The sequence below is a fragment of the Gorilla gorilla genome, chromosome 11 (genome assembly GCF_029281585.2).
Source record: "Gorilla gorilla gorilla isolate KB3781 chromosome 11, NHGRI_mGorGor1-v2.1_pri, whole genome shotgun sequence".
Taxonomy (NCBI): Eukaryota; Metazoa; Chordata; class Mammalia; order Primates; family Hominidae; genus Gorilla; species Gorilla gorilla.
Window position 1 is genome coordinate 36,762,179 of NC_073235.2, and position 27,512 is coordinate 36,789,690.

At 42.4% G+C, this 27,512-nt stretch overlaps 1 protein-coding gene across 10 annotated transcripts in view; it reads left to right on the top strand.

The window, feature by feature from the left end:
• The window catches only part of MGAT5 (alpha-1,6-mannosylglycoprotein 6-beta-N-acetylglucosaminyltransferase), a 327,811-nt gene that overhangs the window by 113,831 nt on the left and 186,468 nt on the right, over positions 1-27,512 (top strand). For 2 of the 10 annotated variants that reach the window (XM_063694778.1, XM_055380789.2), the window contains exons 3-5: positions 11,625-11,720; positions 14,672-14,795; positions 15,839-16,219. In XM_063694778.1, the coding sequence (XP_063550848.1) occupies positions 15,979-16,219 (241 nt within the window). In that variant the 5' untranslated portion in view covers positions 11,625-11,720; positions 14,672-14,795; positions 15,839-15,978. The remainder of the gene's footprint in view (positions 1-11,624; positions 11,721-14,671; positions 14,796-15,838; positions 16,220-27,512) is intronic. The other 8 variants (XM_019022285.4, XM_055380787.2, XM_031008588.2 and 5 more) reach the window with 5 other exon arrangements.

Consider the following 27,512-nt stretch of genomic DNA (forward strand, 5'->3'; position numbering starts at 1 on the left):
AGGAGAAGCAATGTGATAGCAAATGACACATGTGGCCTTTGACCTTATCTGTGCTTTCCCCACCTCGTCATGTCTTTTTTATGTATCCTTGTCAGGAGTTCAGCTATAAGACTTTTCTGGGATCATCCCGCAAATCTGTATTACATCCTGTTTAGCAAAGATGTGGTGTCATTGTGCGATGCTTCCAGGCAGTTCTGAGATATATAAGGCTGTTGCCCTGATGAAATATGGCCCTAGGCCAAGCATGGTGGCTCACGCCTATAATCCCAGCACTTTGGGAGGCTGAGACGGGCAGATCAGCTGAGGTCAGGAGTTCAAGACCAGCCTGGCCAACATGGTGAAACCCTGTCTCTACTAAAAATACAAAATTAGCCAGGCATGGTGGTGCATGCCTGTAATCCCAGCTACTGGGGAGGCTGAGGTGGGAGAATCGCTGGAACCCAGGAGGTGGAGGTTGCGGTGAGCCGAGATCATGCCACTACTGTACTCCAGCCTGGGCGACAAGAGTGAAACTCTGTCTCAAAAACAAACAACAACAAAAAAAAGAAATATTGCCCTAAACGTGTTTTATTTATTTATTTATTTATTTTTGTTTTGAGACAGAGTCTTGCTCTGTCACCCAGGCTGGAGTGCAGTGGCGCCATCTCACCTCACTGCAACGTCTGACTCTCAGCTTCAAGCGATTCTTCTGCCTCAGCCTCCCGAGTAGCTGGGACTACAGGCACATGCCACCACACCTGGCTAATTTTTTGTATTTTTCGTAGAGGCAGGGTTTCACCGTGTTAGCCAGGATGGTCTCGATCTCCTGACCTCATGATCCACCCACCTTAGCCTCCCAAAGTGCTGGGATTACAGGCGTGAGCCACCGCGCCCGGCCCTGTTCTTTTCTGCTCTATGTATCTTGGGGTTTCCCCCTCAGTATTATCAATTATTTTTGGGGCTGTCACCTTTGTTGGGGAGCTCCCTCATTCTTCTTAAATTCCTAATCTGATTACTACTAGAATAGAACCAAAGGTTACCAGAGAAACCAAGTAACCAGACTTGTTAAATCAATAACCTTGATTTATGCAAATCACTTAATAGTCTGAGCTGTCTTGAGGAAAGACTGTTGACATCCTTCTTACCTACCCTCTGACTCCCTCTTCCACTTCTAATGACCCTGTGATGACATTGAGCCCGCCTGGGTAGTCTAGACTCTTTTTGCCCTTTTAAGATCAGCTGATTAACCTTAATTCCATCTAATACCCTGATTTCCCTTTGCCATGTATGTCCTGGGGATGAGGATGTGGATGGATCTGGGGGGGCCGGTATTCTGCCTACCGTAGCTATCTTGCTCTTTTTGTTTATAATTATGATATGTTCCAAAAAGGAGTAAAACATAATACAAGAAGATAAAAATACATTTACCATTAAGTAAGAAAAAAGACAAGGAGAAGAGAGTAGGAAAATGAGTCAGGAGTGGGATTTATACAAAAAATTAGTGAGTCCACTTTACTTCCTGGAAGTGGATGGTGAGCTTTTCTTGACAGCCTTCTTGAAGAGGGAAGCACTGTCAGTTATGTTGTAGTGTGTCGATCTAGTAAAATCCAACTGGTTGTTCAGATACCTAGATGAATATTCTTGATATGAAGATGAAAAAAAAAATTTCTTCCGAAGGCTTCATGGATACATAAAGTGTATAATGAGCAAAACCTTTGACATGTTTACAGTAAACCCAATGGTGTGTTTCACCTGGCCTTTCTCTTCTTTCATTTACTGCTTTATATTTAAGGTCAAATACGCATTCTTTGAAGATCTCTTGTAAGACATGTGGTCCAGGGTCAGGCCAAATGCGGGAATTTGGAACAGCTGGAGCAGTGATTCCCATCTGGTGGCTCTCACCCCCTAGGGATTTTTGAGGGTGCCCTGAGCTTTCATTCTAAAATGAAAGTGATTTTTTTTTTTTTTTTACTATTTGTATGTTTGAAGGACATAAAGTATGTATTTACGTATATAATCTCTGATCTCCCCTTAAGACGGAAGAGTGAAAGCCTACCAGTATTTATTAAGAGCTTGGATATGGTGGTTAGTTGTAGTCGGAAGAGTGATCTGCACTAGCAGTCTGTGAGGTTTTGGACCATTATATGTTACATTATAATAAAAAAAATTTATGTTCTTAATGGAATGTTGTTTAAAGACAGGATGCATTAGGAAAAGTTAAATTGAAGTATTAATTATTGAGGAGTATATGAGAATTCTGTTGATTTTCCTCGTGCTATTTTCCCTGTAGTGAAAAGTTGCATTCATCTGAAATCTTTTGGCATATCTGATAGTATTTTTTAAAAAATCAATATTTAGAAATAGAAAATATTATGACGGTTATAGTCATTTTGTCTTTTAATTTATTAGGACTAAAGATTCATACACCTGCAGTGTGTTATTTGTGGAGAAATGCTTTCAAATAGCTGCTGGAAAACCATCTGTCTTAGCCTGATATTTAGAAACACAACTGGAAAAAATACATAAAAATAAACTTTCAAGGTATTGGAGATGGCAATTAATCACATCGTTCCTCCCTTCTGGATTCTGAACTAGAGGAAACAGAAGAAGCTAGACAAAAATTAAAATACAGTACCAGTTTTATTAGTGTAAAGCGAAGTTGGGAGATGTGCTTTGGATGTAAGACTTCCTTATCCACCCTAAATGTAATATTCATAGCCACCCAGGTGATGGCTGAGCATCTGTGGGTGGGCTGTGCCCATATAACCCGTGGGAGCAGGAACAGAGAGTGTGTCCAGCAGCCTGTTCAAGCTGAAATCCTGTCCTTCCCCCTCTGGGAGAACTGTGAGTACCCCAAAGAAGGAGCAGACATAATTCCCCACTATGGTTTCTTCCTGGGAAATGGGGTGAACATTCTGCCGGAAGACATGTTCAAAGGAAGCAATGAGTTCTCTTATAAACTCTTTGATTTGTTTTGAAGTCCAGATGTAAGAAATGCAAACATGGGACATTTTGTCTAATTGGGGGTTGTAAGTAGATTGCTCTCTGTTTTGAATATGCATTTGGTCTCCACACCAAATATGTACTAACAAGTATATAAATTCAGAATGACAAATTATACTTTTTTACCGACATAATTAAGTTAAATGCTGTGTGTTACAGGTTAAATGGGCAAATGGTAATTTGCCATTAATCATTTGGAACATTAGCAAAGATGGTATCAAAATGAACTTCATAAACTTTCAATACCTTGTTTCAGAAATGGATTATGACTTTAATATCCTATCTTTCTCATATATATGTAAACACTGAGAAATGACTGAAAAGTTCCTAAGGGGTGGGAGAGTGTATGTGTATGAGTGAGAGAGATCATATATTACTGTTAAAAGCCTCACAGGTCATACATAAGAGGTTGGGCAAAGCCGACCTAGAGCAATGGATGGATTGTGTGTATCCCTTAAGTCATCTTTCAAATACAATTTCTTTCAACCAAACTTTGAAAGACTTTCAGGGGCTATGAAGTCACTGAAGTACCCTGGAAAATATCGGAATTAGAATCATTTCCAGAAACTTTTAACTGTTGGTTGAAATACTCTTATGCAGAATTAAGGGACCTAATGAGCATGCTTATCTCAGTTGAAGGCTATTTCACTTTGAAGTCAACTGGGAAAGTACTTGTGATTGCAAAGCACTTGTTCTAAAGAGAGCACTTTGGATTATAAAACAACAAAAACTCAAACCCGCATGATGTTGAACTTTGAGCAGTGCAAGGTGTGTGTTGGGTAGCTGCATAAGGTGCTTTGCGGTGTGGAATTACTGCTTTATCAGAGTTAGATGTTTGGAAAACATGTATCCAAACTGTGTCTTCATTTTTAACCTGATGGATCAAAACGTTTGCTTTTTGTCAGCAACTAGAAAGTAGGACCAGTTGTCCTATAAGGACTCCTAGTTCACAGTGATTAAACTATGCCATTTATGTATATAATGCTCATCTCAGCTGGATATGTGTCAGTAGGATGTACATCCAGCTTATTCAAAAGTAATATAAGTTCCATACGTGTTATGAAAAGGAGAATTGTGCCATGTTCTCTGTTATCCTCCACTGGAAATTAGGTTCTGATCTGCCCCTGCTCTTACTATCCTAGATAAGGTAAAAAGCAGTGCTTCTCATTTGAAAACAAGTAACCTTGCAGTCTGGTTATAAACACCAATTGATTCTATTGTTTTGGGATTGGGCCTAAGATTCTGCATTTTTAACAACCTGCCAGATCATTTCAGTGCTACCTTTCCATAGATGAGAGTTCGAGTAGCAATGTTATAGAAGTGCTAGTTGCTAAAAGCATTGTAGACATCGAGGCTTTTAGGCTAGCCTCAAATCATTTCTCATCTTTGGAACCAAATGCCCAGGAGAGGTTAATAAAAGCTGTATTAGTTCAGCATTATTCTCTACAAGTCCTTCTGTAGCGTGGGATGATCTAACAAGGCTCTGTGGTAGACTAGCTATTGAAAGTCTGGCTATTCAGGCAGGGCATTGGCCTAAGACCAGTTTGTGATTCCTTTAAGGAGAAAACAAGCCTACCTTGGCAGATGAATTATCTAGTAAGCCAGTGACTCTACATTTGTGGGGTGGGAGAAGAGCAGAGAGCTTACCTCTTAAAATTCTAGAATGGATCACATTTTGGGTTTCACTAGATAGGGCCAATAGAGTTGTTATAGAATGTCTTTTAAATGTTCTCATGCCTGGCTGTGTATTAAAATCATCTAAGCAGCTTAAAATAAAAATACCTCTGCTTGGGCCACACCTCAGACAAAGTAAATCAAAATCTTTGGGTGTGATAGCTGGGCATCTCTATTTTTTAAAGAGCAGTCCAGGTGATTCTATGTACATCATAGTTGGGAGGTCCTGGTTTAGTCAGTCCTAAGCTCTGAGGGCAAGAAACTCTCCTGAGAAGCTCCATTTTTAACTTGAGCTGGTTTATCATTTGTGCAAACTGAGGGTTTGTGACCAGAAACCAGTCAGGCGGACCCAAGTTATTTGCAGTGTTTGGGAGAGTTGACCTTGGTATATACATTAAGGAACTAGTGAACTTATCCACCAGCATCTAACCAATGATTTCTTCCCTAAGAAAATTCAGACCTTGACTTTTATGACTCTGGGTCTGTTAAAGCTTAGGGCTGTGCGATTGAGTGGCTTGACTACTGTAACCTTATTTTAGAAGTGATGAGAAATTCTTTATAAGGTTAAGTTGGATAAGCCTGAGTGGTCACTTCAGATTGTGCATGTGTGTGCACACATATGTATTTCTTCACTGCTTAGCTAGTTCATTTTTTTTAACCAAATCAGATTTGGGGAGGACTGTCCCTTTTCTGCAAATAGGGCAGCTAGAACACTCCTGGGGTAGGCCAGTACCCAGCCTGTGCTCCTCCCGAGGTGGAGGAGAGGGGTACTAGGGGTCAGGGTAATTGGGCTGGAGGGCTTAGGAAGCTTTTGGAAATAATGAGCTTTATCTTGAAGGCATTACCCATATTTTTGAAATAAGTTTGGTGATTTTTGTGACTGTGATTTTCTTTATTACTGGGGCCATTTTGGCCTGTTGTCATTCTTGGTTTTTTTCTAGATGTAGAGTGTTGCCAGAAGTCTGATCCTCAGAGAAAAGGTGCATTTTACACTTACTATAAAATTTCTTTGTGGCTTTACTGTCCTTTGAGAGTGGAAGCAAATCTTTTGAGTATTTTCATTCAACATTAAGGAGACCTACCTGACAAATTGACATGCTGTGTGATCTTTTCACAGACGATTCCTTCTTTCTTCTTAGAGAGTCATTATCAACCTATCTTAAAGCCTGTTCATGGTTTCATGGGCTGGATGCCAGGTGACAATCCTAGTTTTTTTTTTTTTTTTTTTAATGGCTGTCTGATGAAGCATCATCCAGATTTGGTCTTGCTCAAAGCCTTCTTCCCTGTGCTCATTGATTTATGGACCAGGTCTTTGGAGCAGAGGCCCAGTGCCTTAATACTCATTAGTAAATTGGGCACAGCTAGCCTAGGAATGAGATTCTCAGTCAGTGCCCAGACAGCACTGAGAGATGTGGAGAAAATGAGACTCATTTATCAGTCACCTTGAGACAGCATCATCAGTCGGCCACCTTCCTTCACTCTGAGGCCTTCCACAGCCTCAGCACAGGCTTCTGAGCCTGCTGGTCTTGAGGGGTGGTGATGGACTCCCAGGTTCACCTTGGTCTGCTTCTCTCTCACTCTGCATTCTAGTTGCATGGGCAGAACCTGTCTGAGCATCTTCCAGTGGGTGAATAAAATCCTGTTGATTGGTAAGGCAGTCCCTCTCAACCGAGGCAGTTTTGGCAGTGTTGAGAGACGTTTTTCGATTGTCACAACCCTCTAGTTATAGAGGGTTATTGGAGGGCTCTAATGGCATCTAGTGGCTAGAGGCCAGCAATGCTGTTAAACCTCTAATAGCTTCCCACAACAAAAAAATTATTCAGACCCATATGTCAATTGTGCAAAGATTGGGAAACATTGGATTAAAGTGATTTATTTCATTTTTCAGGGACCCGTGCTTTGTTTTGGTTTAGTAGTTGTTTTCAGAATTATTATTATTTTTTTTTTTTTGAGGCAGCGTCTTGCTCTGTCGCCTAGGCTGGAGTGCAGTGGCGCGATCTGGGCTCACTGCAGGCTCTGCCTCCCGGGTTCACGCCATTCTCCTGCCTCAGCCTCCCGAGTAGCTGGGACTACAGGCGCCTGCCACCACGCCCGGCTAATTTTTTGTATTTTTAGGAGAGACGGGGTTTCACCGTGTTAGCCAGGATGGTCTCGACCTCCCAACCTCGTGATCCGCCCCCTCGGCCTCCCAAAGTGCTGGGATTACAGGCGTGAGCCACCGCGCCCAGCCCCTCAGAATTCTTGGAGTTACCGCTGTTGCCTTTTTTTGTTGTTAGGAAATTCTGTCAACTGTGAATATCGTATGGGCCTGGTGAATGAAACTCATAGAACATGTGAAGATCTTATCTGCTCCAGCAACCACAGCTTCCTTCTCACTCTTGTCCTCTTTCCCTTTTGTCCACCTGCCAGTAATGTGCACATCCAAGAGACTAAGTCAGGATAAATCAGCAAATGTTGGTTTTCTCTTACCCCATCCACGCCCTCTAGTGGCCTGTTTTGCCTCTAAAGCTGCTTTGCCTGTCCCTTCCTCCTCCTCTGCTTTTCCTTTTAACACCAACTGTATTTAGGTGAAGACTACCCCCATCCCCTTTCCATCTGTCTTCTTTATACCTGTGAATGTCAGAGAACAGCTGGGGTAGGTGTGGCAGAACCTGGGAATAGAGAGGGCAGGAAGAAGAGTGCATGTTCTGGACCCAGATTCACCAGCCCTGTTACAGTGTTTGGAAATTTATTTTGCTATTGATGCCAGATATGGAGCCCTGAACTCCACTGAGTGGATGGTATAACTGCAAGACAAATATGCGCTTCAGGCGGGTGGCATTGGAGGTTTTCCTTTCTCTGCCCACAGGAAAAATGCAAGTGTAGCGTAATGAATTAAAACTCTGGCTACAGGACTGTCTTGCTTTGATCACTTCAAATGTAAGAGGGGATGGGCTGTTTAAAACCCAGATATTCAAAGAGTATTCCCAAGATAGCAAAGGTGTGTTGTTTTTAGCTGGTGTATTTCAGCTAGTTAATTAAAATAAGACTAGTTTAGCCAGTTCCAAAGGGAACAGACTGTTTTCATTTAGAATGTGTTTTTCCTGTTTATTTAAAAAAAAAAAAAAAAAAAAAAAAAAGGACCCAGGTCCTGAAAGTGAAAGGTCTCTTCATACCTATTTCTTGGGCAGCACCCCGCCTGCTCCTGAGCTCCTTTGCTTCCTAGAGCTAGAAGAGAGTCGGTGGCATCACAGCTGTCAGGGATTCACAGTTGAGCTTTGGGCACCTGCTGAGTGGGCTCTATCAGGTTGGTGGCACTGGGCCATCTGGGGGAGTGAATGACCTCAGAGCTTCTTCCCAGGAATTTGGATTTATTTTAGAAGAGAAAGCTGCTTTGCCTGTCCCTTCTCCTCCTCTGCTTCTCCTTTTAACACCAACTGTATTTAGATGAAGACTGCCCCCACCACCGTCCCCGTTCCATCTGTCTTTCTTACACCAGTAATCCTGTAAATGTGTATTTTTCTCCCTTTCATGTGTTGATTCAACCCTTGAGGTTGGTGGGACATTGCATTAGACTCACGGCTTCTTAATAGTACTGGACTTTGGTTTCTGTTTTGTGTTCCATACGGAGAGGTCTCTTCCTTTCTGAGTTTCCGCATGCAGCTGGTAGACTCAGCTTGGTTTGGCGGAGGCCATGTAGTATTAGGAGGCAGGAATGGGGTGCTGGTTTGATTCTGATTCTAACTGGAAAACATAACATTTTCTGGCCTCAGGGTCTTCCTCTGTAAATTGAGGGTTTGCATTTGATATTTTCCTAAGCAAAACCAGACGTTGTCTTCCAGTCTGTAAAAAGGTATTTTATACATTTTAATTTATCATATTTCCTGTTAAAGTTGATTGTTAGACCAGGGAGATGTGGTTCTGTGGTGAGCACAAAACCAGGAGTTTGGTAAGAGGTTGTGCAGTCAATGCAAGGTTAGCACCCAGTTGATTTCTGCACTGTGTTTTGGTTCACAGTAGAAGCAGTCCATATTCATCCAATTATGAATGGGAGTGGCTATCATTTTAAAGAATAACTTACCAAGCACTCTAAGTTGCTTTTAATGTAAATTGAGATGGAGGCTGAAAAGAGAAGTAGTAGAAATTGTTTCAAAGTTGAATTATTAACATCTAAAGACAGTTGTCACTTAAAATATGGGAGTCAGGCAAGCAGCCTTGGAACTTCAAGATGTGTGACCAACTCCCACCTGGCATTTAATTAGGGTAGTGCTTTTTTGTCATAGAATTTCATGTGAATAGATACCTGGGCCTGAATTTAAAAAAAAAAAAAAAAAAAAAAAAAACGTAAACCAGACCACTACTGAGCATTAGTTTTGTGACCAATAAGGTGGAAATTTGAAGTTCAAACTTCAGTGTATGGAGGTAGCCAGGGCAGTTTTGCTGAGTCTCTGCGATATAAATTGATACGTATATTGATTGTCTCTAGTATCTTAGGATTTGGCGTGTCAAACTTTTTTTTGAAAAATGTTTAAAAACATTTTAAACAAAACCAAAAGTCAAATGAAACATTTGTGGAACATCTCTGTGAATGAATCTTTGATGTTCTTTGGAGCACAGTTTGAGAACCAATAACTCAGTTGTTCACCCCTACTCCTCTGGCTCTAACAGTGTTCTGTGTTTCTAGAACTTTCTCCATGTTATACATGTGGAAACTGAGATGGACACACTTAGGATCACACAATGCCAATGGTAGAACAAGCTGCAGATCAGACATTTTCAGGTTTTTGATGCAAGGTGCTCTCAGTTCCTCCTTGTCACCCTTTCAGGTGTTATTTTCTGTGATCTTCTCAGCATAACAGTGACAAGACAAGTGGCCTCCAAGAAAGGTTCCCGGGTACTTTCCCCTCCATCCCTTGTCTTAGACATATTTTGTTTCTGTAATCTCACTGCCCTGCCCCCCTAGAATTTTCTTCTGGAGTGTTTTTTTTGCAGTTTTCTTCTCTGTTAATACCTGACTACCATCACATCCACTTTAGTTTAACCCTGCCTCTTCAAGGGTTTCACTACTAAGGGTAAAATCTTGTAAAAGGTAAGATGCAAATGTAGTGTCAGAATGCCCAGGTTCTGTGGCTCATACCAGAAGGAGGTCTTGGAGGTCTTTGCTAATTTGCATTTCTTCACCTCATTTCCACCATCCTGTCCTTCCGTCTAGCAAATACTTAATGACCACCCTCTGTGTGCAAGGCATGGCCATTGCCAGCATTTCTTGTCTTTGGGGGCCTCACAGACCCCATAGGTGAGATGGAACGGGATTGTCCTGTAGAGCAAGGAAGGAGCACGAACTGCTATGAGTTACGAGTACTCTATGGAAGGGGAGCTCTCCTCAGTCTAGGGAGCCCCTGGAGGCTTTATGCAGGAGGTGGGGTGAGATTGGAGGCTGGAGATATGGGTGGGATTTTCCAAGGAAATTGGGTGGACACAGTGACTTAGGATTTCTTGAAGGTTACTGTACAGGATGAAGCTAAATGCAGGCTCCTTAGCCACCATTTAATGATGACTATGAAGTAGCTCAGGTGGTACACAGTGAGGACAGAGAGGTCTGGGAACCACTAAGTTAGAGCAGCGCTGTCCTATGTGAATGTGGCATATGGGATGGTATTATCCTGCAGGGCTATTTGAAGAGACCAAATCTCTGCTTGGGGCTGGCATTGCTTCTGAAGGGATGGGCATTTCTGCCTTTGTTTATCCTCTGAGGAGGCAGGCCCTTGTGTCAGAAATAGGGCCTCCAGGGATGTTGGATGGCCACCTGGAGGAACTGCTTCATTGGTCTGGTTCTCACTCCATTGGAACTGGGCTGCTGCTCAGTGTTCTCAGGTGGGTTGAGAAATTGGCATTTGCCAGACAAGGTGGGCCAGGAGCCTTCTGAAGCCAGGCTCCTGGCCAGGAGCCTGTAAGGTTGATCCAGAGGTTATAAGAGCGGTCATATGTGGTGAACTGGAAGTAGATCACTGTGGTTTCCTTCTGTTGCTAGGCCCGTGGCCAGCCCTTAGTTCCTGCCCTGGTCTTGGCTGTGCTAGGCCCATGACACTCATCTGCCTGCTCTAAGCCAAACTCCTCCTTTTCCCCATAGCTTTAGAGGTGGACTTGCTTTCTTTTTTCTTTTTTTTTTTTAACAGTTTTTTTTTTGAGATATGATACACATATCATACCATCCTCCTATTTAAAAGTATACAACTCCATGGCTTTTGGTATGTCCACAGAATTATGCTCCTATCACCACAATTTTAGAACCTTTTTGTTACCCCCTAGAAAAACCCTATACACCTTAGCTATCACCTCTCATTTCCTCCATTCTCCATACCCCAGCCCTAAGCAAGTACTAATGTATTTTCTGCCTTTACAGATTTGCCTATTCTAGACATTTAATATCAATGGAATCATGCAATATGTGTTTTTTTGTTACTTTTTTTGCTTAGTATAATGTTCTTAAGAGTCATCTATGTGTAGCATAATCAGTTCATTCCTTTTTATAGCCAGATAATATTTAATTGCATGGATATGGCAGTTTTGTTTCCATTTCCTCAGTTGATGCACATTAGGCTGGTTTTACTTTTGTTTATTATGGATAATGCTGCTGAGTATGGATACTGCTGCTGAGTACTTCTGTGTACAAGTTTTTGTGTAGACACGTATTTTCATTTCTCTTGGGAGAGTTCCTAGAAGCAGAATTGTTTGGATCATACGGTAACTCCATGTTTAACTATTTGAGGTACTGCCAGATTATTTCCCACACTGGCTGCGCCATTTGACATTCCCACCAGTGGTAGATGAGGGTTCCAATTTCTCCACATCTTCACCAACACTTGTTCTTATCTGTATGTCCTTATGAGTGTGAAGTTAGTATCTCATTGTGGTTTTGATTTGCATTTCCTCTAATGACTAATGATGTTGAGCATCTTTTCATGTGCTTTTTTTTTTCTTTCTTTCAGGAGAATTGACACATTTCTTTGCCAGAGATCTCTAACCATCTTTATAAAGGTTGAAGATGATTTTGTTGTGTTGAGGCGTCAGTGGGAAGGAACAAGGTGATTGCTACTCTTTTAGGAAGTAGGAGGATAGAGGGGATGCATATTGAGGTGGCTAATTCTGCAAACAGACTTGGTGCAAACTTTTTTCTGGAAGTGAATTGATGAAGTCACGGCCATGAGCTGACATTACTCTGGTTGGCAGCAAGGTCTTCTGAGATCCACTGTATAGTCCCACTGTGCCCATTGGATGACTTAGCTAGAGGACCCAGCCGTTAGAAGGTCTGGAGGTAGGCATCTTCTTAGCTCCAGCAACAACTTCTTGATCACTGTTAGTCTAGGGCTTCCTCATTAATTGTCTGGTCATTCCTGATGATCTTCATTGTCATTTTGTGGCACCAAGACTATGAGGATGACTGTTCATTTTCCTCCTCATTGTCCACATGTTACTGTGAGAGATAGGGGTGTCTCCTGAATAATGCTTTTGAAAAGTCTTAAGTTCTGTCATCTTAATAGGAATTGTAGAGATGCATTCTGTGATTCTGTGTGTGTGCTGTGTGTATGCTGATATTGTTTCTATTATTTCAAGCTCTAAGTACCACTGGAGAAGAGAAGTTTCCTGGCACTTCTATAGTCACTTAAAATCTGGGCCCTCACTAATCAGAACTGTACTCTGAACTCCGCATAGCTAGGGATTTTCACTTCAAATTTGCATGTCTCTGAACTGGGATAATTTTACCTAGGCTGAGATTTTTTGGCCATCTCTTTGCCCCTCTGATACACCATCTGGATGTGTCTGACCCTCTCCAAGGCAAGGGCAGAGAAGAAGCCTTCTACCTTCTAAGGAAGCTATTGTTCAGTTCCTAGCCCTTGATCTTTCCTTTGTTTTAACTCCATAGCTTGAGCAGCCTATTCAGTAGGGTTAATTGAGGAAGTAGAGTGGGGTTTCCTGTCTGAAAGTGGACAGCTAATTCCTACCAGTGATTCGGGCTCTTTACTAAAATAGTGAAAGAAAAATCACCTTTTTTGATGTAGCACCTCATTGGCTTGCTCTAGGAAAATTCCTTCAGCCCTGGGGCAAAATTAAGTAATGAGTAATGAGTATGGGTTATCAAAAAAAAAAAAAAAGCCAATTCCCTTGGAGCTAGGTGCAGCACCTAGTTCGTAATGTGGCTGTCAGAGTGTAATTCCCATGGGGTAGAAACTCCATCTTGTTCACTGTTCAGTCACCAGGGCCTGATGGCAGCTCATGCTCAATATAGACTTGGCGCGGAGCGGAGTGGAGGAAGGAAAGAGGGCAGGTGCTGGTTGGCTGGCCTGCAGTTAGAAGGGCTGAATAAAGTGCTGTAGTGCCCTAGGCGACATATTCATTTAGCAGATACTTTATTGTGCCACTGTGGTCAGTGCCTTTCTCTAAGAAGGTGTGTGTGTGGGGAGGGGCTCCCTAAAGGATGTCATAGAGTCCCACATAGAAACTTTGAACAATCCAAGGTAGACAGGTGTTTTTAACTCATAATACTCCTTTATTCCCTGTTTTAAAATTTTTTTTAAATTTGATGCAATAATTATACATAATAATGGAGTACCATGTGAGATTCAATCCACGTATACATTGTGAAATGATCAAATTAGGATAGTTAGCATGCACATCACCCCCAAATAATTATCATTACTTTTGTGGTGAGAACACTTAAAATTGTCTCTTTTAGAAATATACGTTATTATTAACCATAGTCACCTTGCTGTGCAATAGAACACCAGAACTTATTCCTCCTAAATGTAACTTTTTACCCATTGACCACTCCCTCCTCATCCCCCTCTCTCCTCCCCACCCCTGGTAACCACTGTTCTGTTATCTCATATGATAGCAGCTTTTTAGCTTCTGCATGTGAGGTTGTGCGGTAGTTGCCTTTCTGTGCCTGGATTATTTCATTTAGCATAATGTCCTTCGGGTATATCCCTGTTGCTGCAAAAGACAGGATTTCTCTCTCTTTTTCTGGTTGAATAGTATTCCATTGTCAGAGAAGTTGTAAGACTAGGAAAGGAACACTGCAGGCTGGAGCCCTGGGGAAAGTGGTCTGAGGCAGGTGGTGGGACTAGATCTGGGGTCTGGCATACAGGCTGGGTTTGATTGTCAGCATAATAGAGAGCACTCATGTGCCAGCTGGGTGGGAGGAGCAGCCGAGTGAAGAAGGGGAAGCCTCTCAGGAAGCATGTGCAGGCTTTGTGGTGATGAGCAGACCAGCAGGTACGTAGTGGGAGAGGGGTGTGATGGGGCAGAGGAACTTACGTTATGATAGTACAAGACAGTGTTTGAGCCTCATTTTAATAGGCATTGTGGTGGGTGTTGAATAGTGATGGAATGTATGGGTCTGGAATCAGGCTGCCTGGTCAAGGGCTCTGAAACATGAGTGTGCATCAGAATCACCTCGAGGCTTGTTAAAGTATAGGCTGTGGACCACATCTCCTCAGTTGCTGATTCAGTGGGTGTGGGTGGGGCCTGAGAATTCACATTTCTCACTGGTGATGCTGCCGTTACTAGTTTGGGAGCACATTTGGAGAACCACTGGTCTAGAATTAAGAGGTTGGCAAACCTTCTCTGTTAAGAGGTAGATGGTACATATTTTAGGCCTTCTGGGCTACAAAGAGTATCTGTTACATATTTTTTATTGCTTTTCATGACCCATTAAGCATATACATATCATTCTCTGCCATATACAAACAGGCTGTTGGGGGAGTGAGGATGAAGTAGGGAAGGTGGGGCATGGTTTAATAACCCCTGGGCCATGCCTAGATCATCAGTCCTCTGCCACATAGCTGGCTGACCTTTGCCAAGTTAATCACCTTTTGCCTTTATTTTCTCATGTTTCTCATAAAACAGAGATGATAATATTCATACTTCTTACCATATAGAACTTCTGAGGATTCAGTGAGCAAAGCCACAAAAGATTGTATGTCACAATGTCTGGGACATAGCTAGAATTTATAATTTATTTTTACTCTGTTGATAGGCAATGGGAAAACAGTAAGAGGCAGACCAACAGTGATCCAGGGCTCTGAAAGCTAATTGCTTCAAGATCCTGCTACCATTTTCTTTTGGGCTGCTTGCAAAGAAGAATCCTTTGACTGAAGCATGTATGTACACTCTGAAGTACATCCTGGGTTAGTCCCTTATAAGGGATCGGATCATTGCTCAGCCTCTCCCTTGAGTGGCACTTAGGAAATGGCGCTATTCGTAAGCTGACTGGTATTGGGCCCAGGACTCTGGCTGAAGGGGTGGGCATACTGGTAACCATTTGCAACCTATGCTCAGGTCCTACTGGTTGGGAAGCCCTGATTGAGAAGAGTGGCCTGGTCTGTGCTGGCATTAGATAGGATCTGGCTGCATTAATATTGAAACTACTCTGCCTTTTAATGTCTCATTTTGCCTCATGGTGGGAGTGAAAGTGAGAACCACAGAAAATCTGCCTGCCAGGTGTTCCACATTTCTTGTGCTACAGCATGCAAGTGAGCAGTGAGGTGTAGCTTTCCCTCATGTAGCTGGGAAAGCAATACCCCTGCTTGTACCTCTGGCATATCTTCTCTGTGCTGGTGCACCTAGAGAGGTTGCCTGGTGGCCCTGAGAGAGCCATCTCATCACTAAACACTGATGGTGAAAGCTGGCCGTGCTCAAATAAGATGTAGCAATCTACCTCTTATTTGTCTAGTTACCCCCAAGGGGGCATCCACTTTCTTGCTCACCTCACCAGTTGCATGTTCTAGTCCTTGCCAGAAGCCCATAATAATGACTTTGTAAGCTTAAGTTACAGGCACACAAAAGGGCCTGATGGTGATATGACTCTACCCTCCCCGTTTTTGCTGACATTCCGCGAAATATCCTTCTGTCTCCTCCCCACCTTGCAAAACAAACTTCCTGTTTTGAATTTGGTCCAGGCTGGAACAGCCCCACTACACCTGTTAACACACGCAGACGCACACTTCCCCCTTCATAATTGCTTAGCTTCTTGTTGCCTAGCCAGATTTCCCCTCAGCTTACAGTTCCTGAATCATAAGATATTGAACCAGCAAATTTAAGAGTTGACATTTTACTTAGAGGTATTCAAGTGAAAACATGGCTTCTGGTTTATTTTGCTGTATTGTGCCATGACCACTTGGCTAATTCTTCTCCTCCTTCACAGCAGAATGGAAGTGAGGAAAGGCAACCAGCTGACACAGGAGCCAGAGAAACCAGCAGACTCTCACACTCAACCTACACCATGAATTTGTGTCTATCTTCTACGCGTTAAGAGCCAAGGACAGGTGAAGTTGCCAGAGAGCAATGGCTCTCTTCACTCCGTGGAAGTTGTCCTCTCAGAAGCTGGGCTTTTTCCTGGTGACTTTTGGCTTCATTTGGGGTATGATGCTTCTGCACTTTACCATCCAGCAGCGAACTCAGCCTGAAAGCAGCTCCATGCTGCGCGAGCAGATCCTGGACCTCAGCAAAAGGTACATCAAGGCACTGGCAGAAGAAAACAGGAATGTGGTGGATGGGCCATACGCTGGAGTCATGACAGCTTATGGTAAGCACTGTTTCTGGGACCTCTCCATTAAAGTGTGCCTTGGCCTTGAAATGGCCCTAGAAGCTCCCAGATATGGTCTTGTCATGGACTGAATGTCCTTTGCCACTGCCTTCATAAGCAGTGAATTGCACACAGAGAGGCATCTTTAGGAAATTAAAGCAATGCCATTTTGGGGGTTCTGAGCTGGTGTATGCAGACACACTTTCCCCTGGAGTCAGTGGGTTAGTATAATTAGGGCTCTATTGGTTGTGTTTGCAGCTAGCTCCTTCTCCCTGAACACATTTCAGGAACCATGTGATCTCATGTGGGAGTGAGTTCAGGGAATGCTGAAAAATATTCTCATCTTTCCCTAAACAAAACTTAATTAAGGCTGGTGGGGGTGAGGTGAAGAGGATGGGGAGGAATGTTCTATGGAAGCCAGTAAACTTAGAGCCAATTGTGTTCCTCCCTCCAGCCAATAAATATGACACTGGCACTTGCATGCTGGTGAGTTTTAACCTTTGGCTTCTTGAGGTTATGTTGCTCTTCTTCTTGCCCTTGTCTCTAACTGCCCTCACTTTGAAAGGAATCTTTGTGTACTTGTTGCTTTTTCTTTAAAGAATTTTTTTCAGAATTCTCTTTGAAATCAGAAAGAGTAAAAAAATACACATATGGAATGTAACTTATTTTTCTTTTATGTTTAATATAGAAAAAGTTGGAAGCTGTAGACAAGCAAAAAAAGAAAAAAATTACACAGAAGTCTACTACTCCAGGCAATAACCACAATTAACATTTCAGTGTGTATTTTTCTGATACTTTGCATACACACACAAATATATATATATATATATATATATATATACATACACATACACACACAAATACTTAGAAAAAAATTGCAAATGGAATTTAGATCATGCTGTGTTTTGCAGAGCAGACTTGGTCTGTAGAAGATGACCTGTTGTTGAGTGACAAGAGTCTGATCATTGAATTGAGGTTTCAGTGGTCTCACTGAAGTGGTCTCCCTGATAGTATAGATGAGATGCAAGAATGGGGTTAGGTGAGGTGGAGAAAGTGGAGTTGTGTTTTGTGACCCACTCAAGGAAGGTGCCCTGAAGTATGCCGATTTCAAATCGTGATTCCCAAAAATGTGCAGCAACAGTTTAGTTCAGTGCAGGTTGAGTTCAGACACAGGAAATCATACTCAGTTATACATGTGCTGCTTTCTTTCCAAAAGGGGAAAAAAACTTGTTTTTAAAAAAGTATGTAAAATTTTATACACACGTATGTGTATGTGTGTGTGTGTATGTGTATCTATTAGAAGATGCTTACTTCTGAGGAACATTTTAGAAATTCTTTTCTAGTTCTTACTATGTAAATAATCACACTCTCTGCATTTAATCTGTTAAAAGTGTCTGTAGGCATTGGCTTTTAATATATCTAAAAAAATGGTACCTTTTTTGAACTGATGGATTTAAAAAATGGGATTCCACTGTGGGAGCTTACACTGAAAAGTAACTAGGTAGTTTTTCCTAGAGTTGCATTTTAAAATTGCTCATTGACTCACATTTGTGTAACGTTTCCAGAGTAGTTTAGATAAACCAACAGAAAATAAAGCTGATTGTCACCATTAGTGTTACCAATGTATATGACATAGCAGGTAACACAGGTGCAGTTTTAAAGTTTCTGGTTGTATGCATTTCATGTTACAGCTTTGAAAGGAAAGAGTTAACAGCTCAGTGGTAATTTTCTCTTGTTTCTCTCAGTCTGTCAAATCTTTTCCATGGGCAAGAAGAAGCCCCACAAATAGCAAATTTATAGGCTTTAAATTTCTCCAGTTGTTTTGGCTGTTTGTATTTCTTGTGTATTGATAAAAATCTTATAGGGAAGGCTTCCCCACATTTTAAAGGACAATAATTTGGTCTTAGCTTTTCAGCCTCACAGAAATATTATTTTTTAAGTTACAAAAAAATCCAAGAATAGGCTGTTAGAATTTCAGCCACCTTATATGCCTGTAATCATAAGACTTTGCATCTCAAAGAAACTATAGAAATTATTTATTCCAACTTACTTTCGTAGATGAACCTTAGCAAAATAATGTCTTTTTCTCAAAAACAACAAAGAAACAATCAAACAGGTCACATCAGCAACTCTAACTGACACTGCTAGTTTTCTCTTTCATCCAATCAACTTTAACTTATCAAAGTGGTTTTGGGAGCTGAGTTTCTGGAATTTTTATTGGACTTGTATGTATGTGCTTGAGGTATTGGGGGGTTATCACATGGTGAGATCCTACTAAGACAGTGTCTCATTTGGTGCTATTGACTTTTGGTCTAAATAGGTCTTGATTGTGGTAGGATTTCAGCAGCATCTCAGGGGTCTCTACCCACTAGATGCCAGTAACAGCTCCCTAGTTGTGACAATCAAAATGTCTTTAGACATGGGATAATTATCCCCTTCCTGCCACCTTGGAGAACTGTACTAAGAGTGGAAACCACAAACGCTATCTGACATCATCTTTTTAAGGATGTTATCAAGCAGATAACTGGTTTTAGTTTTTTTGTTTGTTTGTTTCTGAGATGGAGTCTTGCGTTGTTGCCCAGGCTGGAGTGCAGTGGTGTGATCTTGGCTCACTGCAACACCCGCCTCCTGGGTTCAAGCCTCAGCCTCCAGAGTAGCTGGGATTACAGGCGCACACCACCACGCCTGCCTAATTTTTGTGTTTTTAGTAGATATGGGGTTTCACCATGTTGGCCAGGCTGGTCTCAAACACCTGACCTCAGATGATCTGCCCGCCTCAGCCTCCCAAAGTGCTGGGATTACAGGTGTGAGCCGCTGTGCCTGGCCTGGTTTTAGTTATTTCAAACTTGAAAGCCTAGTGTTCCCCCTGGTTTCCAGTTCTGGCACCAACAATTTGGATTGAACAAGAGGATTGTACTAGGGATTAGTTAGTATAGTCCAGGGCCAGTCCTAGAAGCCAGAGAGCCATTCTGATGATATATGCTTCCCTTGGAATCTGTCAGTATCAGTAACATTGTGTGACATGCAGGCAGCTCTGATAGTTAATGTCACATGGTGGTGCAGAGACTGTAGGATTCTCAGTGGTATAGCTGGGCTGGCAGAACAGTGGTGTGGATGTATGGGCCATTAGTTTGCAGTCTCTTTTTTTTGCCATAAATGCAGCCTATGTGCAGTGCATTGCCTACACATCTGCTGTGAGAGTGAAGAGTTGATCCTGTATGGCTAGGATTTGTGTCTGGTTTAAATGAATCCAGCAAAAAGAAGAAAAAAATTCCTTCTTTATCTCATCCCCATATTGGTATAATCAGAGGCTTTTAGGATAAATGGGTATACAGTAGGTATTTGAGGGATTGTAGTAGCTGATTTTAGATGGTTGCTGATTTATTAGAATTTCTGGTTAGAGATTCCAAGGCAGCAGGGCTCGGTGAACTATGACCTATGCGCCAAATTCAGGACCTTTGTCTGATTGTGTAAATAGTTTTATTGGAACACCTCCACTCCCATTTGTTTGTAACAAATGCAATAACAGATAAACATGGTAATTCCAGTATTTATTTCATAAAACATCTGAAACATTCTGAATCCATCGATCAGCAGTCACCATCGTTATTCTAAATACTCATCTGATCAAGTTCCTTATTGATTCAACTATTTCCCAGGACTCCCATGGTCTAAGGCAGAGTCAGCAAACCATGGCCTACGGGCCAAGTCTTCCTTGGTACCTGTGTTTGTAAAGAAAGCCATGCCCATTTGATTATATGCTGTCTATGGCTGCTTTTGCACTATAGTGGCAGAGTTGAGTAGTTGTCATACAGACTGCGAAGCCTAAATATTTACTGTCTGGTTCTTTACCAAAAATGTTTATCAGTCTCTGACCTAGATAGTCTCTGGGTGAGTCTCTCTCTCTACTGGATTTTGTGTGTATGTGTGTGTCCCAAGTCTCTTTCACGCCTGTGTTTGGATTCGCTCACGACATCTTCATAAGGTGCACATATAAAATGTAGCATTTCTCTGCCCTCTGAAAATGCTTCTTCTAAGTGGCAGGTCGAGAGTTGTAGTGGTTAGGAGCATGGGTTTGGAGCCAACTGGTTTGTCTTTGCCACATCCTGTCTGCATGGCTTAGGCCCTAGAAGCACAAAACTGCTTTAAAGTGGGGTGTCAGTGCCTCTCACCAAGGACTGTGAGACATGAGCAAAGTGCTGTGTGTCAGGTGCCTGACATTATGTGCTTGTTGTTGGCTGTTAGTGTGACTTGTGACTAGTACTCAAACAATAATAGAACTTGAAGAGTATCTTCCCTTCCCCAACCCATCCTTGTTTTGGTGATTTGAAAAGAGACTTCTGAACTCCTTTGGGATTTGGCAACTCCAAAGTGATACTCAGAAGATCTCCCGGGCAGCCCGTGTGGAACATTCAGTGCGTTTGTTCTTGGAGTGTGGAGGGCTTTTCTGTGTATTAACTCTGTCAGTCCAGAGAGGAGTGTGTTGGCTTTTGCCTCCCAGGCAAGTGTAGAGCCAGAGCCCTCTGCAGGTCAGCCCCATCTGCATCTCCCAGCCAGTGTGGCAGGGGCCATGCCTGCCAGTGACGTCTCGGGAATTGTGTCATGGATGGTGCCACTCACCCAAGTCAATGCTATTCTTGTTTCTGAGGTGAATTGATCTCTGTCTCCAGCAGCCTGACCCAAATTCTGATCCCTAGTGATCACCTCTTATCTAACAGGACAAACCCGGTCCACTTGTGTTCTCTAATGAACAGTAATGGAAATCTGAGGTGAGGTGACATTTCCCCTTATGGTCCATCCACACGTTGTTAACCCTGGCTTCTCTGGGCTGGGGTACTGTCCTAGAAAAGCTGCCAGCTCAGGCTCAAGCAGCTGTGGGCTCCCAGCTTCTCTCTGCCGACCCCCATCCCACTTTGCCTGCTGCCTGTTTCCTCCTTGACCTCCAGGTTCTGTGTGCCTGTTCTTCCCTACGTTCTGCCTGTCTCCTGGTTCCCTGAGCTTTTTAGTCCTGGACTGGCCCTTTGGCTTCTGTCTTTCAAGCCTGGTCCTTCAGGAAATGTCTGTCATTGGCTGGAATATCCCCCACATTTTGTGCATACAGTGAGAAACAGATGGACAAAGGCCCTGCTCTCATAGATGCTTTGTTATCTTTGGAAGGGAGAAATAATAAGCAAGAGAAAGTCAGACAGCAGTACATTCCAGGAAGAAAAATGGTGATAGGGTTTAAAATATCTGAGGGGCTACTTTGCACTAGAAGGTCACCTCTCTGGAGGTATCTTTTAACCAGAATGACACACGGAGCAGCCAGGTACAGTGGAAAGAGAGAGGTGGAGGCAGAGCGTGCCAGGGAGAAGGCACAGCATATGCTAGGCCCTAAGGCCAGCATATGTACTCCAGGGTAGAAGGGAGGCCACTGTAGCTAGAATGAAGCAAGCAAGCAGTGGCATGGAAGGTGTTGAGGCAGTGAGAAGCCGGCAGCTTATGCAGAGCCCTGTAGGCTATGACTTCTGGTATCAATATGGATGTTCTTATGCAGAAACCAGATGTTGACCTCACCCTATAGTTCACTGCTTTCTCTATGGGAGGAAGGAAGTTTTTTTCCTTAAGGAGGCACACACGCCGGTTGGAGAACCAGCATAGGGCTTTTGGTTGCTGGTTGGGGGCAGTGGAGAGGTAACTGCTTTGGACTTCTGATTGGCCCTCATTGGCTTGGGATGCTATGTTTAAGATGTTAATACCATTTAGGGCTGCCGAAGATTGCTCTGAAAGGTTAGCAGCTGCCCTGTGTTGCAGATCCAGATAACGTTCTGAGATTCGGATGAGAGCTTTTGCAAGTGTTTCCTTCTACCTCTCTTGTGAAAAAGGAATAAAAACAGGTTGGATTTCATTAAAGATGCAAGCATGTAAAGGGTTTTTTAGTTTGTTTTTTTTCCACTTTTTTTTTTGTGTCTCTCTTCCTACAAATAGGGAAATATGGTCAAGGAATAGGAATGGTTTCTTTTTTCTTTTTCTTTTTCTTTTTTTTTTTTTGAGGGCTGGGACTGTTGTGGGATAATGTGGAAAACCACTGTTGCCAAAGTAGAAATCCCCTGCCCTTGAGGGAAATACACTGTTCTTGAAGTGAAAATGGTAGGGAAAAAAATAGTTGGGCTGTTCAGTGTGCCTGAGAAGGCTTTTAGTTACTGTATGGTGACGTGGCTGGTGTGATTAAAGAAAGGGCTTTCTGCTTTAAAAAGCTTGGAACCTAAAAATGGGCCTCTCTGTGGCTTGGGACTTTTCCAGCCATCCTGTGGTAGAGTCCAGCCTGCCCAGTATCCTCATCAAAGCCAGGCCAAGTTCACAAGCACGCCCAGGCCAGTCAAAATGTCTGAGGAAGACCTCAGGAATGTTTTAGACAGGAGGAGTAAACTCAGAATAAGGGGCTCATTCTTCTACCCCTCAGTCATTAAGACCCTTTCTTTCATGCAGCACCGCTACTTCAAGTCTGGATTGAGGAGGGATTGCACGCACATGTGTGAGGTTGGAGTCTCAATCTCAGTGTGATTGTCATTGCCATGTTCAAACGATGAGTCTTAGAATGTCCCTTGTCTTACCTGATGGCCATAGCTCTCTATGACCCTCTGCTTCTTCCCAACTGTGTCCTGGTGCTCTTTTGTTGTCAGAGTGCTTGAGCAGACCTCGTGCTGCTGTGGACACCCTAAAAAGCTCCGCACCCTCTCAAGTCTACTAAGGCATGGCGGCTCTCTTCTAGGACAAGATTGTTGGGTGGTGGCTGAGCATTCACCTGTCTTTGAGCCTCTGCACTTGCTCTCCCACACCCCTTCCTCTCTTCCTTCTTTGTTTGTAAATAAAGTTTGTTAGAACACAGCCATGCGCATTCCATTCTGTTTCAGAGAAGTTAGCCTTCCCTCCTTCACAGGAGGGCCCAAACCCACTGTTACTCTCATTCTTTATAACACTCAAGCTACTTAGCATCAAGTATTTGTTGTATGAGCTGATCATGTGTCTCTCCCACTTACAATGTAAGTTCTGAAAGAGCAGGGACTTTGGTCTGTTTTGTTCCCCACTGTGCCCCAGAGCTTAGTACCTTTTGCCTGGCACATAGTAAGAGCCATGAATGAATAGCAGCAGCCCCTGGTGGAACTCTGTGATGCTCTGTGTGGTGCAGTTACAGCTGGGACTCATTTGAAAATCACAGTAATGTTTTTAGTGAAGCAGGAAATGAGAAGAAATTCCCTATGGGCTCTGCATCGAAGAGGCTCCAAGTAGCTCTTATGCATGATCCTAACATGGGAACCATTGTTTATTCTGGAAGGTAGTTAGTGTTTCTGTTGGGCGGATGGAACACATTGTGTTCCTTACTGATGTGTGACCTTGAACAAGTCACCAATCATCTTAAAGCTTACTTCCTCTTTTGTAAAACAGACAATATAATATCATTTAACCTCATAGGCTTGTTGTAAGGATTACAAATGACAAAGTTTATTAAGGCACTTAGATTAATTTAGATTATTCTTGTTCTTTTTTTCTTTTGGTGTTGTTTTTGTTTATTTTTGTTTTGTTTTATTTTGTTTTGTTTTGTTTTGGAGATAGAGCCTTGCTCTGTCACCAAGGCTGAAGTACAGTAGTGTGATCAGGCTCTAGCAACGTCCGCCTCCCAGACTCAAGCCTTATGCCCACCTCAGCCTCCAGAGTAGCTGGGACTATACGCATGTGCCACCACACTAGGCTCATTTAAAACAAACATTTTTTTTCTAAAGATGGAATCTCACTGTATTGCCCAGGCTGGTCTCAAACTCCTAGCCTCAAGCGATCCTCCCACCTTAGCCTTCCAAAGTGCTGGGATTACAGGTGCGAGCCACTGTGCCCAATCAGCGCTTAATTAAAATGCATTCATTCCTATTAGTTATCACTAACTCTGGCTTGAATGTACCTGCATCTGTTACCACCCAGGCATAACTGTTCATGTAGATCTGACATTGTTCATTTGTTTGAACACAGGGCTTCAGCAACCTGTTTATGTAGCTATTCTTAGCATTTACAGGGGTAGAGCCTGACCAGACATGAGAGGAAATATGCTCTGTTTCAGAAGAGGTCAGGCTTGCCACCACCCTACTAAACTAGGAGATGTGGTTGTCATTGCCCTGTTCAAAAGATACAGTTTTCTTCTGTGGGCTGTAAGATAAGCTGGGTATGGTCAAGTTCACCTTTGGATCTAACCAGGGCATTGGTGGTGGTGGTGCTTCTGGAATGGTACAGCGAGCAGGAAGCAGTAGTGTGCAAGGCCACCCTTTCCAAGAAGGTGCGGGTCCTGGCATCAGATGGGGGACAATGGATAACAATAGGCTTGACCTCTCAGCACTTCTCTGATTCCTTATCTTTTCTATAAAAAAGGCTAAAATGCTTGGTTCCTATTTCATGCAGCTGGCTACATGTTAGGAAAATTCAAAGAATAGCTTAAGAACTCTATTCAGGTTCCATAAAGCACTTAATATCATCAACAGGCCTAGAAAGGATCTTTTACCAGATTTCGATGCATGGAAACTTCCTCAATAGTAATGACACCCTCTGCAACACCTTAGGAAAAACATTCGCTTCTGGGCACAAGTTCTGGTGAAAGCTTAAATCTGTAGTTCTAACCTAGAAGAGAAGGCTAGTCAGTATTGCTGAGCATCTGAGCTGCTCTTTGACTTTGGTGATAATTGTTTTATGCCCTTTTCTGTCCAGAATCTGCTGACTGGGACAACTGCAGGGTGGAAGCCACCTTTTTGTCAGTTCAGGAGCAGGCAAATTATCTAACATGTGGCTTTAAAATTCAAATGAGATAAGGCAGTAAGGGTCACTAAGATGTTTCTGGTGGGTATTGCCTTACATGACTTTAGGGTACTGGTGGCACTATCTTTGATTCTTAAGAGTACAATTCATTGTACTATGTATATATATTTAAAATAACACTTAATGCCTTTGTGACTTTGAAAATAATGTGAATTTTTGTGTAAAATTAAAGCATATGAGGAAGTATGGAAAAGAATAAATACACTCTTTACCTCTAAATACAGATCTTACCAGATAAAATTGATTTCCCTTTAGTTCTTTAAAAAAAAAAAGTGATACGTACATGTGTGTATATGTGTATATATGTACATGAATATATGCTTTTTTAAAAATTAAGATACTGTATTTCCTTATGCCATTAGGTTTTTTTTTTTTTTTTTTGAGATGGAGTTTCACTCTTGTTGCCCAGGCTGAAGTGCAATGGCACGATCTCGGCTCGCCGCAATCTCCGCCTCCCAGGTTCAAGAGATTCTCCTGCCTCAGCCTCCTTAGTAGCTGGGATTACAGGCATGTGCCACCATGCCCGGTTAATTCTGTATTTTTAGTAGAGACAGGGTTTCTCCATGTTGGTCAGGCTGGTCTCAAACTCCCGACCTCAGGTGATCCGCCCTCCTCGGCCTCCCAAAGTGCTGGGATTACAGGCATGAGCCACCACACCCGGCCAGCCATTAAGTATTTTTGATGACTGTATACTTTTTGGTTTTTATCTATCCACTTAACAAATACTTATTGAACTCCTGATATTAATAGCTAGTGGCTGTAAACAGAGATGACAAGCAGACTTGGTCTCTGCCCTCCCTAAGTTTACAGTCTAGTGATTTATTCTATCTTATGAATGGCTGACATAATGTAATTTAATCTTTTTATTTTGTGTTTGGGTAATTTCCAGTTCTTATCTGTAATAACGCTATTTTTAAATAACACTGCTTTGAATGTCCTTGTACATAATAAATGGACTGTATTTGGGTCATTACTGTAACTCTATTATCTTTCTGTGGAAAGGTCACTCTAAAATTAATTTAAAAATATATAATTGATGAAACTTGACATTCCTGACAGTCAATGGAAATAAGAGGTTGAGGTTAATTCTTTTTTCATTAGCACCTTCCTTTCTCATTAACACCCTGTCTTTGCCGGTTTCTCCAGAGCAGCAAGTGAAGCTGCTCTGTGGCTCTGTTGTTCATGCTCTGCCTCTCGGGCAGCCGTGGTAAAAAGGGATTTGATTTAGGAGCAGGCACAGATGTAAATTATTTTTGGCAGTTCAGATGTAAGACCTTGCTCATTGCATAGTTGGTTCTGTGCCATAGTATCATGGCGGCTGTACCTTCACAGTAGATCTCAACCTTGGCTGTGCCCCAATCCTTGACGGACTCTGCAGATCCGGATTTAGTGTGTTGAAGATGCAACCTGGTAACCGACTGCACAAAGTGAGTCTGATGCACAGCAGGGCTAAGAACCACTGCTTTAGAAGCATGTTCCAGGAAAAATGGGGTGGTGGACAGCATAGCGCCCAAGCATGGCCATTTTTGATAATTCCTCAAATACGGATTGATTTTGATGATCTGGGAATGAAGGTTTACCACCCAGTCTCACAGCATTAGCTGATAGATCTATAAACCTTATTCCACCAGCAGGGCCCTCCTTTTTACTGAGATCCCATCTCCTTGAATTCCAGAGATGGAGAAAAGTGTGACTTGCAGTTATAGCTCCTTGGCTGTCTGCTCAAGGATGTGTCTGTCAGGCCCTTCCAGTCACTTCTTACCCATCAATACCATGGCTTCCTGGAAATGAAAACTTAACAGAAGCTGTCAAATAACCTGTTCCAATGCAGTTTAATTGACCTTACCATTTATCAAAGAATGCTGGCATGATAGAAACCAAAGCCTGCTTTCCCCAGAGAGACATTTTAAATGTTTTTCAACTACTTTGATCTCGTCTTCATCATGTACAGTAAGTTTTAGGAATGCAGAATTGCAGTAGTAATGTTGGGATTAAATTTTTATTGCAAAGGCTTTGAAGCACAAACAAAATTTTAAAAGCTCATTAGTAATTGAAAATGATAATCTTGTTGAGGATGCATTTTATGGCTATAATAACTATAAGACGCAATGAAATATTAAAATATACTAGAATTTGGAGTAATATTTTTCTATTTTTATTAAACTATACAAATTATTTGTACAGTTGTATTGAATAAAAGGGTTACCATTAGGGTTAAAACACAAATGGTCTGGGCGCGGTGGCTCATGCCTGTAATCCGAGCACTTTGGGAGGCTGAGGCTGGTGGATCACAAGGTCAGGAGTTTGAGACCAGCCTGACCAAGATGGTGAAACCCCGTCTCTACTAAAAATACAAAAATTAGCTGGGTGTGGTGGCACCTGTAATCCCAGCTACTCAGGAGGCTGAGGCAGGAGAACTGCTTGAACCCAGGAGGCAGAGGTTGCAGTGAGCTGAAAT